The sequence below is a fragment of the Tetrao urogallus genome (genome assembly GCF_951394365.1).
Source record: "Tetrao urogallus genome assembly, chromosome: 16".
NCBI classification, from domain to species: domain Eukaryota; kingdom Metazoa; phylum Chordata; class Aves; order Galliformes; family Phasianidae; genus Tetrao; species Tetrao urogallus.
In genome coordinates this window covers 2913460-2928361 of record NC_136829.1, presented here as the reverse complement: position 1 = coordinate 2928361, position 14902 = coordinate 2913460, and the positions used below count along the sequence as shown (strand labels likewise).

At 45.8% G+C, this 14902-nt stretch overlaps 1 protein-coding gene across 2 annotated transcripts in view; it reads left to right on the top strand.

Annotated features, from left to right (window-relative positions):
* The window catches only part of TOX2 (TOX high mobility group box family member 2), a gene marked incomplete at both ends in the record, with an annotated part of 145363 nt that overhangs the window by 90113 nt on the left and 40348 nt on the right, over positions 1-14902 (top strand). For both annotated transcript variants that reach the window (XM_079543562.1, XM_079543563.1), the window contains one exon: positions 6038-6283. In XM_079543562.1, the coding sequence (XP_079399688.1) occupies positions 6038-6283 (246 nt within the window). The remainder of the gene's footprint in view (positions 1-6037; positions 6284-14902) is intronic.

Below are 14902 nucleotides of genomic sequence, written 5' to 3'. Positions count from 1 at the left end.
GGCCTCGAGAAGATATTAAATCTTTAGGAAAAATCAAGTCTAATTGTAACTATATTTTTGTTTTTCATTTTGGTTTATATACAGTATATGACTTTTGCAGAGACATTTTTATTCCAGGAAAATGACAGGCCAACAAGAAGCCATAATTGCACTGATTTTTAGAAGTGCCTGCATTACTACAGATCTGATGTACTGCAAGACATGAATCAGAAAAATTCTATTAAAAAATCTCTTGAATGGCTGACACAGGAGTATTATCCACGATGATTAATTTGACTTGGTCATTATGAACACAGACAAGTCTGACAAAATTGCATTTCATTCCCCACTGAATTCATAAAATCACTATACACATAATAAGAAGTTATAGTTGTGTGCTATCCACTATTCTTGACAGGATTCCAGTTCTGGATAAGATGCTGATTAAAAAAAAAAGAGGGAAGTGGGGGGAGAGAGAGTTGGGAGCCTTTTTTAAAGCCTACAATAGGGCTGATTTCTTTTGCTATAAATTGTTCGTAGAATTCCATTATTTTTAGCTTTTTTTTTTTTTTGTGGTGAGGTAGTGATGCAAGTCAACCACAGCTTGCGTGATGTAAAAACTGAGTGTAAGATATGAATACTCATGGCCAGTTCCCTGCATTTTTCATCCTGCTTAGCAACATGGCACCCAATCATGGCAATCCCTTCACCCAAATAGCAGCTAGCCAAGGAGATCCAAGGTTTGCAGGGCAAAAGTGAATGTTTAGGACCCTGGCATCTCCTTTCTGTGCACATTCAGCTTTATGAAACTTGTATAAAGGGCTTCTTTTCACTGTCAAATTTGGTTTAAACCATTCAGAAGGGATTGAAGGATTGAACCATTCAGAAGTGTTTACAGCACGGGGACAAAGGGCAGGTAAGATGGGGAAGTAAATCTCCAGCTCCATTCCAGGGCAATGACGTCCAGCAGCACTGTGGTGAACACTGGCTGTCTTCTAGGGTTCACCATAGCATGCAGAACATGCATCAAAGCAACAATAGGAGGAAATGATGAGAAACTTGGAGAACATTAAACAGGTTGATTGATTGCTCTTTGGGTGAACCAGCATTCGCTTGGGATTTAGATCCTACACTGCAGGAAGGAAAGGAGCACAGAAGTCTCAGCAGGCAGGTAGACCCCAGTTTGCTGCTGGTCGTGGGGCTGCCTGCCATCCTGCTGGGTTCCTGGCATGTCTGCCTGCTGTTAGAAGTTGTGCACACACTTCCAGCGCATGTTTACATTTGTGCAAAGACTCATTTTTCCCTTTTCAACTGCATTCCCTCAGTCAAAAACTTGAGCATGTGAAAATGAGTGTAAAAGGAGCTGGGAGAACATCTAAAACAGTTTATAGACAGTATGTGGCTGGCTGTTAATAAGTACTTATTTACAGTATTCCTCCAACAGTACCCAAGTAATTCATTGGTCCCGCTATTCACAGGCAGGATCTCCACGTGCAGAGATGAGGCAAATCGATTTCCATTGCTAAGCCCCAGAGCTGCTGATGTGGAATATCAGCGCTGCTTCAAGGCTTGGCACGGGCCTTTGGAAGGCACTGGTGGGAGCGCAGCCTTTGGCAGCCCCACGGTGAGCACCGTGCTGTGGTCCTTGCTGGAACTGGAGCACTTCTTTGGGGTTTGCAACATCCAGATGCCTTCCACCTTCTCCTGCCACCTGAACCAACCTTGCTGCCCCTGTGGTTTCAGCACTCCATGCTCTCCATGCAGACAGGAGCACAGGCTTTGTTGGTGTCTGTTGTGGTAGCCCTTGGTCGCACTTGTTCACAAATAGCAATGTTTTATTCACTCTGCAGATTTCCCAGCCTGCTTTTTGTTTGTTTAGCCCTATCTGATGTCTGAAATCCCCAGAGGGTCACGTTCCTACGGCAATAAGCTCTCATGTTAGCTGCAGGAACAGCTTTGTTAGCAGGTGAGGGGTGGGAGAGTCCATGGTGTTTTGTGTCACACGGATGATTAGGGTGGGATGAATCACATCAGTCGACATATTTTCTTTGTACCTTACTGGGTATAAATTTTCTTTCTTAGCCTTGTGTTTACTGTTGAGTGTTATTTGACAGGGCAAATATTTACCTGCAATAATGCTGCAAATCCCTATCCTTTCCACTGTGAATAATATTTTCTCTGAATCAGTGCTTGGCTGCAGCTCTTGGATCCTCATGGATAATCACATGGAGCATGACTCAGTGGAGAATTGGGGTCACTGGATGTTTGCCATGCATCTGAGGAGAGCAGTTCCCAGGTCCTTGGTCAAGTCATGTCTTCTATGATTAATAGCAATGTGCAAGGGAGAAGTGGTGCTGGCCAGCTGTAGAGTGTTTTTTAAAGAAAGGCAGTATTTCCCTCCTCATCCAAGAGGGGAAAGGCAGGAGAAAGCCAAAGGCTTAATGTGCACAGCACTTGTAGCTCCCTCAAGCTACCTGCATGGTGGATTCTTGGTGTCATTCACGATAAGGTAGTGATTATGGCTTTGGCTGGCTCCCAGCCAGCCCTTCGAGATCTGGGTGGTGTTCAAATACCTGGATATCCCTTAGACTCAGGCAGCTGGATGCTGGAGGTGCACAGTGCAGAGGTGGGCAGATGGACCCTAAATGGTGCAGGAATAGGCTGTTTCCCAAACCTTCCTCCTGTCTGCAGCACGCTGATGGAGCGGAGCAAAGTACGGTTGTGTCTGCCCCACTCTGGAGCAGTAGCAAGGTGTGTTCCTTGTTGCAGGAGCTTGCATTGTGTTACAGCTGTAATGGGTGCTGGCGGTGGAAACGTTTGGGTGGGTGGGGGAATGAGGGAATGGGGGTTGTTCAGTGTGGAGAAGAGGATGCCCAGGGGAGACCTTATCACTCTACAGTTCCCTGAAAGGAGATTGTAGTGTGGTAGGCCTCGGCCTCTTCTCCCATGTAACAGTGATGGGAGGAGAGGTGAAGGCCCCAAAGCTGTGTCAGGGGAGGTTCAGATTGGAGATCAGGAGAACTTTCTTCTTCAGAAGAGCAGGGATGCAGTGGCAGAGCTGCCCGGTGCAGTCACCGTCCTGGAGGTGCTCAGAACCGTGGAGATGTGGCACTGAGGGACGTGGTCACTGGGCAAGGAGGGGTGGCTTGGGTTGGACTGGATGCTCTTAGAGCTCTTTTCCTACCTTTGTGGTTCTATGATTCCACTTCCAGTTTGCTGATTGCCAGCTGCTACATTCTAGGGTGAGAACTACTCTCTTCCCTCCTTGGCCCACACAGTTTTCAGTAGCTTAAGGGCATTTGGAGAAGATGTCTGCAGCTTGATACCCTTTTAGTTCTGATCCTTATCTGGGCATACGGAAGAACATCCAATTTTAGTGTTAAAATTCAGGCATCCCATCATGGGACGCTGGAGACAAGCAGAAGGACCGGCTTTATCTCTGTAAAGCTCTCGCTTCGGCTCCATTTCCACACAGGGCGCTGCCAGCCGCAGCGTCCCTCCCTGCGAGCCTCATGTGGGCTGCCTGTGAATCCTGTGAGGGGTTTTTGGGTGCCTTAACACTTCTCCTTCTGTCAGAAAGCATCAGGGGTCGTGGGCCGCCAGAGCCTTGCTCCTGAGCAGCTGAGGTGGCTGTGTTTGCTGTGCCCAGAGCAGGGCAGGCTGAGGGCAGGGCTCATGGCGGCTGCGGCTCTTCACAGGGAGCACAGGGCAGCGCTGAGCTGGAGAGGCCTGGCACGGGTAGGCTTGTTGTTTCAGCCGATGTCAGTGTTTTAATTTGAAAGGGAATAATGTGTAATCAAACAACCGTCATCTGCTTGAGAGCAGAAAATCCCAGATCTCCCGCGCTCGTTGTGCGCTCCGCAGCGGGCGGCCTTTCAGCTGGGAGAGCTTCCCTGCGCCTGGCTTGGGATTCCTGGTGGGAGGAATGGGTTCAGGCCAGCTCGCTAATCTAATTTGTAATGTATCCTTATAATGTATAATTGGCTGTTTAATTTAATTCAAATTAACATAAGAATAGAAAACAGAATCCACCACGCAGCCCGGGCCGTGGTGGGAAGGCACATGGGGTGCTGCTGGCAGGAGATTGGGGATGATGGCTTTTGTGCACGGGTGTGAGCCCACCCTCCGTGGGCATGGATGCATCCCCATGGCCATGCCAACAGTGTGCCACAATAACCCCCCTTCTCCCCTCCTTCCCACACTGCTTCTTCTCCCTTCCCTATATCTCTAGCCATCTATTTAAAACACATATAGAATAAGGGCGGCCTGTTTTGGAAAATAGTTCTCTGCGACGCGGTGCAAAAGCTGGCAGGCGCCGAGGCTGATTATGTTGATTGGATATTGTCTAATCTGATTTTGATTGCGTACGGCTTTGATTGTGATTTTGATAGGTCTGCACAATACTGTAGCTCTTCGGAGGGCTGTGTGAGTTACACAGGGCTTTTTTCTCCTGGGCTGAATAGCACAGAGCAAAGAATGTGCAGGGGGAGCGGGGGCAAAACCACCTCAAAGCCCTTCCGTGAGCTGCTTTGCAGCAGCACAAGCAACTCGTAGTTTTGAAGAGAGCTTTAGGAAACTTTGAGTGGGTTTTACATAATTTAGTTAAGCGCAGAAAAGCCACTTTCTTATATACCTGATACCAAAATAAACCAGTTGGAGGAACAAGTTTGCTGTGCAATGATTTATTTAAATCCCTTTCCATAAAGCGCAGAGTGAAATCCTCTTAAATAGCTGGAGAAGAATTTATATACCTCGAAGAGTGTAGCTCAAATGAAAACTTAACTGCTAGACGCATTAAATGGGATCTGTCTGCTTTTGTGTGCAGCCTCTCATCCCCCTACCTTGCCAGCACAATGCCACTGCTAGACAGAAGCTGGCTGGAAAAACAACTGGACTTGAATTTCCCCTGAACAATAACTGTTGATACAGAGCTAGCTCAGCTTGGTCTCCTTATATTTCTGGTGTACTCGTGTTTCTCCAAAGCTAGTGGGAATTTCACGCAAATGTGAGTAATTGGGTGGGATGTGCAGCATATGTGCTCTGCTCTGCTTTTGTGATGGGATGAGAGGAGACAAGAGGTGGATTTCCGCTTAGCTGCTTCTCCTACTGGATTCTGAGCTCTGATTAAAAATGTATATATTTTTAATTTTATTTTATTTTATTAAGGGTTTTCTCCCTGCAGTCTGGGGATGGTGAAGAGCATGAACCCAAGAGTGAGCTCTGGGGCAATGGATTAATAAAGCCTGAAATGTTCAACTAGTTTTGCACACGCCTGGGGTTTTGCTCTTAAATTGAGTATTAAGTCAAAATCCAACCATGAAACTAGGTGATCTGAGAAATTTAGCTTAAAATCCATGTGTGTAATGCTATGGCTAATCAGAATTTCATATACTATAATAATAAGTGAAACAGTAGATCTTTAGAGTAAGCCTCCTCTGCCAGAGACTCATTATATTCTGCTTTCATAATTAATAATTTTGGATAGATTTACACTTGCAAATACGTTTTTGTCTGATATAAAAACACTCACATCAGTGTAATAATATCTTTTTTTTTTTTTCCGTACAAATTGGAATGCTTAATTTTATACAAACCAGCAGAAAGCATGGGAAACAAAAGAAGCAGCTTCTCTGCACATTCATGGGGAATATTGGTACGGAGATGAGGGCATGCTAATCCAAACTAGATCTGTATGAGAATGTAAGGAAGGACAAACCTCAGTATGGGGCACCGTCAGACTTTCTCTCTTTAGAGGTGTTTACAACCTGGTAAAGGGTTGCAGCAGGGATGGAGGGGCGGTGAGCAGTGCTCCAGCAGCACTGGAGGCTGTGAGGCTTTCAAGAACATGCAGTGTTCTGCAGTGGATGGTGCACTGCCCATTACCTGGCCCCTACTCAGTTATGACTAGCTGACAGCTGGGCCTGGAGCTATTTTTTCTGTTAAAACAAGAACATTTTCACTGGGATCGTGCTTTTGTATTTCTTACACAAGCAATCACTTTTATCTGCTGAAGGGACAAGGCAGTGACGCATTGTGAAATGTCTTTTTCATGTTTTAGACGTATAATAGTCAGAATGAGAATAATGAAGACTATGAAATCCCACCCATCACACCTCCCAACCTCCCCGACCCTTCACTCCTGCACTTGGTGGACCACGAAGCTGGATATCACTCCCTGTGCCACAGCCTGCCTCCAAACAGCCTGATACCCGCCTACCCCTACCAGAACATGGACCTGCCAGCCATCATGGTCTCCAACATGTTGAGTCAGGACGGGCATCTCCTCTCCAGCCAGCTACCCACGGTCAGTGACTTTCTCCACTTTCTACCTTCCGTTAAAGCCATTTCTGTACATTGTGCTATGATTTGATTGAGATGTTATACATTTAATGGGGTGTTTGCACCGGGGATGGGGATTGAGCCTCCTTCTTGCCACCCCGTGGTGTGTGGCATTGGCAGGAGGAGCACGGCTGCCCCACGGAGGGAGAGCTTTCCTCTTGATTTCCAGGAGAACAAGATCCCTGCCTGCACTTGCAAGCTTAAGTTGCCTTTTGGCTCACAGGGTGGTAAGGTGATACCTTGCAAAGTTTCAAATGATGCTTCTGTAGGAATAAATAACACAGGGATAATGAAATAAAGGCAGCTCTGGGAAGAAACTTTGGGACTAATTAGGCCTTAAGACGTTTCTGTAGCAGCAGCATTGAAGAAAGGTTTTCTCCTGTTTTTTGGCAGTGGTGTTAACACTGGAGCTATGTAATATTTTCCTCTTTAGCACATTTAGCCCTATGGTTAGTTTCCTACATTGTTCCTCTCTAAGATCGTTGATTTTCATGGGTGCTGTTAGAAGGCATCAATATCAAACAGAGTTAATTTTACTTTATTAGCATTGCCTGCAAGTCTGCAACTGCTCTAGCTAGACAGCATTTGGTGTCGATTGCTTGAATAGATAATGGTCTGAAAGACAGATATTTAAATATTTAAATGGGATATTATCTCTTAGGCTAGGAAAATCCCAAGGCTTTGTAAAGTCTCGGTGCATCTCCAAGTTGCCTGGTTAGTGTGTTTAAGAAAAACATCATCTTCTGCCTATCAATATTGAACACGAGCATATTTCTATGAAATTAAATATTACTTAGGTCTGTGTGTTAGCTTTTAGGTTCTTAGGTGATTAAAACATTCATTTCTGAGACAAAAAGAGTCAATTTCAGATGAAGTATTTTTCCCTAGTTTAATTTAAAGTGCAACCCTTTTTCCTGACCCTTATTTTCATAACACAATAATTTTATCCTGTGTTGATTGTCTCATTTTTGAGGGGTGATATTGCACTTATAAATCACTTTCTAAAATACCTAAAGAAACAAGAATAGTGGGATTTATTAAACAGCTTCTGTACGTCTGAAATAATTTATTTTGGAGTAGTCCTTGGGAAATGTTCTCTTTCTTATTTTATGGTACTGTTTTACAAATGCAGCGTGGTGACAATAAATCAGGGCTGAACCGGAGAAGATAAGAAGGGGGCTTAGTGGGCTGTAAACATAGAATAGAGAGATTAAGATTTGTTTGCCCCTTACCACTGAAATAAAAAATCCAGTGAACCCTGAATTTTCCAGCCGATAGTGAATTGAAAGTGCTTAGTTTTGAGTGGAAACCTCCGGGTCTGCAATACATCTTCAAAGGTCCCAGCAGTAAGGGAAGTAGATCAGGGCACGAATGGTGTTGCAGTGTCGAGTTGAAATTAAATCCTGCCCTCCCCTCCGGCCAAAGTCTTTTTTCCATGCTGTCAGACCTGAGCTACAGAAACAGCCTATTTTTTCCTGCCCAGCTGTGGTTTTGGATGCCCACGCTGAGTTCCCCTCACTCCAGTATAGCTCCACTGTGGCAGGGTTGTAGCACGTGTTCACTAATTACTATTAGGAGCAAGGCATGTACAGTAATTAAATACAAGAAAACGAGCAGATTTTTAAGCCTGTGTCACTGACACCACCTGCCCACATCCCACTGAGCCTCAGCTCTCTGGGTGAGGCACCATGAAGATACTTCAGGCCTTGCTGCCTGTCACTGTGCCATGTGCAACCTTCCCTAAAAGTTCATTAACCTCATCAACCTGCCCAAAAGTTCATCACATTCAGGTGGGAGTTGCAGCACGAAAGGATTTGATAAAGGAATCTTTGAATTATAGAATGATAGAATGGCCTGGGCTGAAAAGGAGCACAATGCTCATCCAGTTCCAACCCCCTGCTGAGTGCAGGGTCACCAACCAGCAGCCCAGGCTGCCCAGAGCCACATCCAGCCTGGCCTTGAATGCCTGCAGGGATGGGGCATCCACAAAAGAGGAAGGGACTTACCTGCTTGCACTTCCAAAAAGAGTCCAAAAATGTCCCAGCATTGTCCATACATTGAGTTAAGCCTCTCTGTGCCTCTGCAAGGGAGGCAATTGTTGTTCCCATGATGCAGGTGAAGACCTAGATCAGAGCAGGTTTAAAGCAGATGCAGGAAACCCACAATGGGATGAGAGCTAGAGAGTGAAGGTGAAGCCTTGGGGAAGGCATGTTGTAGTTGTGCTGGGCAGAGGAAACAGTTGAAAAAATCTTAGCAGGACAGATTATTCTCTCTTGCCATCTGTTGTGTTTTTGTTTTTGTTTTGTTTTTTTTTGTTTTTTTGTTTTTTTGTTTTTTTGTTTTTTTTTTTTGCTGTGGAGAAAGAGGAGGAATGGTTGGAGGGAAAGAAAACAGGAAAGATGTGATTTTCACTTAGAAATGGTGAATACTTAGGGAAATAAGAGAGGAAGAAAGACCTGTTCTTCACATAGAGGGAATAACTTTGCACACTGTGAGCATCCTCTCAGCTTTTTGGTGTCAGCAGGTGGCTGCTGAGCCCTCATGGGGGTCTGGTGGGTGAGAGCTGGGAAGCGCCGGGCATAGCTAGGGACAGGCAGCAAGGTGGGATGCTGCTGGCAGAAGGAGCTGTTGTGAATAAATGAGATTTCAGAAGGGATTTGGTAGAACCTATTTGACAGAAAGAAAGGGTGATCAAGGTCAGAGCCCACGAATCTCCAGCACAGGGCAAATATATTTCTGTAAATACTAGATAGCAGCGTGTCTCTGCTCATCAGGCAGGATGGTGCCCAGTCCGGGGTGCTGCGCCCTTCTCTGTTGGGTAGAACTATGGCACAGCTGTGTACTTTTGCTGGGGGAAATGTCATTTTGGACACCCCAAGTGGCAGCTGTTAGGAGCAAGCATTGACTTTGTCATCAGTATGATAGTTTGACTGGAGAGACTGGCAACTTTCCACGCATCTCTGCTCCCTGGTGCTTCTCATGATGGGAGATCTACTTGACTTTATTTCTTGATGTTTGCACTGGTTATGGCTGTAAAAAAGGTACCCAAAATCAGCTTCCCTCACTTTTCAGCTCTTCTGGAGGAGGTTGCAGCAAATGCTGTCCTGTAGTCCTTCCCTTCCTCTTACTGGGAAGAGAAGGAGAGATGGAGAGGTTGGAAAGAAACTATCCCTTCAGCTCCAGGTGATGAATTTTTTCTGCTATCAGAAAGCTGGTGCATCAGCTTGAGTGAAAAAAAAAATGTAAAAAAAAAAATAGAAAAAGGCTCCAGAAATGTCCTGGAAGTGTTTCATTTCAGTTTGAGAAAATCCAGATCATCTGAAAAATGTTCAAAATCACCAGTGGTGAGAAGCATGTTCACAGTGTAAAAGATGTCAAATTTCTGGTTAGGTCTGGAACCTGTATGCACTGGGTTACTGTATTTAATTATAATTTCCTGGGTGTTCCCTCCAGGGAAGAGAGGTTAAAGGCAGGAGGAATCAGAGCAGCAAGGACAAACGCAGCCCTGAAATGTCTGGAGTTGGTTGGCTGGCTTTGGGTAGCTTGGCTTTGGAAACCAGACTGCTGTTATCTAGCACTATGGGGCTTTTCTACGGAATAGAAAGAAAGGGAAAAAAAGAAAGAAAAATAAAACACAAAACCAAGAAAAACTTCGGCTGTAACACACCTACCTTCAAGTGAGAAATGGAAATGAAAAGCAGCCACCTCTCAGAGCCAGGGTTGTGTGCCTGCCTGGGCCACGAGGATGGTGGAGGTCTCTGAGGACAAACAACTCGCTGGTGGCCAGCAGAAGACCCTGAGCGAGGTGATGGAGTCACCATCCCTGGAGGCTTTCAAGAAGAGGTTGGATGTGGCGGTGAGTGGCACTGTGCTGTAGGCAGGGTGGTGATGGGTTGATGGATGGACGTCATCTTAGTGGTGGTCTTTCCAACATTAATAATTCTACAGTTGTATAACCTGTTCCAGCACTGGCTCCTGCATGCAGGCAGCTGGCAAGAGCATCTCCCTGGCCAGTGCTGTGGGTTTCTCTTCACCTCCCAGTCTTCCCATCTTTTTGACTGGAGCCTGAGTCACATGAGGGCAGCAGGATCTCTGTTTGTCTGAGTAGCTCCAGTATGGCCTCAGCTGTGGGAACATGGTGAGGGCTCTGGGCTGGATATGCACAGAGCTGCAGCTCCGTAGGTGACAGAGATGCGCCAGCAGGCAGTGCTACTTATATGTTGTTGGCAAATACTTCCAGTGCATGAATATTGCAATAATTCTAAATCATTGCCTGGTGAAATAAGATATTAGAAACAACTCTGTTTCCAGCAATGTCCTGAGCGTGGGCTGGCACCATGTCACCATGTCACTGGGAGCAAAGGGTTAGCAGACCCCTGTGCCCTGGCACTCCCATGGTGCGTGCTTCAGGTTTCGACTCATTTGCCTTTCTGATTACTAACAGTTCACTATTTAAAAGCTAAACTCCAAACACAAGCCTTGGTGGAAAATAGCAATAACACAGCCGTACGTGAAGGGCTCTTTGTATTAAACAGAGCCCTGTTTGCAATTCCCTGCTAGTGTTTTTCTCAGAGGCAATAAATGAAAGAAATATGTCTTTTTAAATTTTATAAAACTCAGAAAAATGGTTTTAAACAGCTTTTCTTCACCTCCTATAATTATTTATTTTCAAACAGTCCTTCAGGGTAATGTTCCGTTTTCTTATTTCACACTCCTTTTTCTCATAAATGAACCATCACTTCAATAAATCATTATGAAAACAGAGACTAACACAAACCCTGAAAGGTTGAAAGATTTATGTAACACATTTATGTTTTCCATTTTCTCATTCTGGTACTCCACTGCTAAAGCTAAGCTAATAAAAGCTGCTATTAATATTTCTTGTTGCCTAGCAACCGCAGAGAGGGAGTAATAGCTTTAGCTAGAAAAATAGATGACCGATAAGGAAAAATTCAATTCTTTTATTATCTCAAGGGAAAATGGGCTTTTACTGGAACATTATGATGTACGAGTGCAAAGTTGAATACAAAGGATATTTTTTCAGTTGTTTTTCTATTTTTAATGAACGTTATTTTACCTTCGCAAACTTGTTTAAGGCGTTTGCCCCACCTCCTCGTGAGCTTAATTTAGCTACACCCACACATGCTGCTGGCTCTGATGTCTGCTGGCATTTCGTTTGGAAGCCCCTTCCCTCCATGCCCCCCCAGCCCTATTGCTAGTAACGTTTCGCTCCAGGTCTGACAAGATTCCCAATCAAAGAGCAAATTGTTTGTGTGTGTTTTTAAGAGCAGGAAGGGGCACGGTCTGGTAGTTACTCGGGGAAGTTCTAGCAGCTGTGGCTGAGCCCGGTGTGTTTGCAGAGAGCAGACGTGCTGTTTCTGGCTGTGCGTGGTGCTGGGTGCAGAGCTGGTGGTCTTTATGGGGACGTAGCTCCTCCTTTATGGGAGAGCATCCCTGGGACTTCTCGTCATCCTGAAAACCAGCCTGAGCTCTTTGCTCGCAGCTGCTGCAGCTGCCCCGTGATCCAGGCCAGGTGAGCAGGAGAGCTCCAAATGGTGATGATTGCACCACGTCCTATCTGTGCCAGTGCTCAGACAGCAGCAGGGCTGGGCATGCAGCAAACACTATTAACTGAGTTGCTTCTAGGGTGATTGTGTGGTTGGACCTCAGGTTCACCCCTGGGTATCCCATCTCTGTGATAAGAGAAATAAGAGATAGGCTGTTTGTGGGTATGTTGTGACAGCTGAGAACAGAGTAGATTTGCGCTTTGGTTGGTAACAGGAGATTGACTCCAGGAAGGAGACAAGGTGCCACCTTTGCCTGCCAGCTCTGAACACATTAACCTTCTCCTGCTAGGACTGGGGATCTCACATGGAATCTGCTTGGCTTTCCTCCCACAGCTTCCTCCTGGCATGATCTCTGCTCCCCAGCTGTGCTTATGGTCTGCACATCTCTGCCCCAGATCCCCTTTAAGGTCTCTGTACAGAGGAAGGCTCTGAGACTAGCAATATGCACGCAGTGCTTGATGTTCCTGGGATCGTAGCGACAGAAGAAATGATCTTCCTGAACCTCAGGCCTTCCCCCAGCCAGTGCCAGATTCTTGCCGAGCTGTGACAAACTCTACCTGGCACAGCAAGGGATGAGCGGCGTGGAATGTCGGCATCTGCTCCTAGGTATCACCTAGCAGATTCTCCTGGGTGTTCCCTGTAAATTACCTTTGCTATTGTCAGTGTTGTGTGCTGTTAAAATAACAGTAAAATTGCACATCCCTGGGCCAGAGCCACAGGGTACAAAGCCTATGGGAAGAGATACCTCTGCCTTGAAAAGCTCCCTACCCAGTACAGAAGAATATCACTTAGGAGCAAGGTAACAGGCAGAGATGTGCTGGGGGACCTCAGCCTGCAGAAGCACAGTGCTGGTTGCACTCTATCTAGATTTCTTCTTCCCCATCCATCCTTCCTGCCATATGCTAGAGTTACTACCACACACTCGTGTCTGTCCTTTTTCTTCTGTCCCATAACCAGGGGATGGAGGAAAGTATTAAGGTGTGCTTCTACCCGGAGCAGGAAGAGGCTCACATTGTGCGTGTCTGTGCCTGCAGCGACGCCTCTTCTCTCCTTTGCTTTTGTTCTGCATACTGTTAGCCTATCTCCTCCTGCTCATCACTTGGCCAGAGCTGCAGCAGGTCTGATCCCAGTCTGCTGTAACAGCCATGGTTATAGAATTACAGATTCACAGAATGGCTTGGGTTGGAACGGACCTTGAGGATCATCTCATTCCAACCCCCCACCACAGGCAGGGCTGTCACCGTCTAAATCAGATCAATCCAGCAGTGCCTCTGCACCACGTGGGGAACCTTTTCCCCATCCCATAGCAAAACACCCTGCTCACCTTTTCCCTCTCCCCTCAGGCTGCTCAGTACCGTTGGCAGCCCCACCGCTTGGAGTCACCCCATCGGCCACAATGGCCCCATGTGAGCGTTGTCCCCAGGCCCCGTTCCTGGTGGCAGTCCTCCTGCTCTCCTCACGTTGCACACAGTCGGCCATTAAGCAGTTGCAAAACAATTTGCTTTGCTTTTACGGCCATTTAAAATTTTACTGATTTTTAAATGCAAACTTCTCAGGAACAATCATCAGTGCAGTAAACATGCAGCTTGTGCAACACCACCGAGGAGGCTCGTTGTGAACAGCATGTGTATTAGTAGTGTAATTAAAATATCAATTACGCTGCACTGACAGGTTGCCAAATAACTGGCTTTTGTGCACAGTAAACTTAATCACTCCTCAATCCACTCGCAAGACCCGCTGCAATCTTGGTGCCAAACCAGCACGACATAAAAACAGCATTTGCTAAAGCGCTGCTTCAGTATTACTTTGCGTAATGGTGCTGCACTCCATCGCTGGTATCATGTTCTGAAAATTATCTTTTAATGTACAATTTGTATTGCTGAGAAATGTCACTTACGTCGCAGAACGTCTCGGCGACATAAAATCCGAGATTTATTCCTGTCATTTTTTGTCTCCTTTGCCATGTTGATAATAAGAAGCCTACTTTGTGTGTGCAATGCTCATGTCAGTTTTGAAATTTGGGGTTTCATAAAAGACAGTAGTATAAATAAAAGATGATATAAATTAAAAATATAGCGGAAAATAAAATCTGCGAGTTACAGACGCAGATAAAATAATACGGCGTGAAGGGGGTTTTGAGAACAATAGCGAGTAACTGGAAGTGTGCAGAGCAAATATGCTAAAGACGTGGGATGGGCCTTTTTTGAGAACCGATTCTGATCTTAGAATGTGTTCATCTCTGCACACACAGACATGCAGATGGATTCCCGTCGCTTAGCCTGGTTTTACCCTGTGGATTTGGGTTGTCTGCCTCCCAGTGATGACATTTTCCCCCTGGATCTGGAAATTCAGAAGAGGGTTTCTTAGGAGTCTGGTATGGGCTCTAGGAAAAGAGTGCCTGAACATGGCCAATTCCCACCTCCTCCTGGAGGATCTGTCACCTTGGTCCCAAGAGCCAGGGATGTGCTTGGAGCCCCATGGGCTCTGCTGTGCTTGGGGACCATCTCTTCCCTCTCCTGTGCTGTGCTTGAATCATATCTGCCGTCTCCTTCCCCCCTACTCCAAAAAGAGTAGGAAATGATGTAAAAAAGTAAATATCAGATAAAAATACAAAGGCTGAACAATCAGAATATGTCAGATTTACCTTTGCCCATGCAAACTTAAGCGGGACACTGTAAAGCATCGTGCCTTTAATTGCAGTGTGAGATAAATGGTATCCGATCATCTCTGCTTAAATATTGGTCTTTGGTGTGAAGCTTTCAGGTCCTGTTTGGACCCTTTTGGGAACAAGAAGTAAAATCAGAGCTATATGTTTCCAGGGGCTTTCTGCTAACCAAGCCCTGTGTTTGGTTACGCTGATTGAGTTGCACCCATTTGATTGCACTAATTGAGTTGCACTAATTTCCTGCACATGAACCAATGGCATAGAATGTATAAGAACTCACTGTTCGGGCCATGCACAGGAAGATGTGGTGATTTCCAGCAGTGACAATCCCCCAGACACGGCTATGCACCCT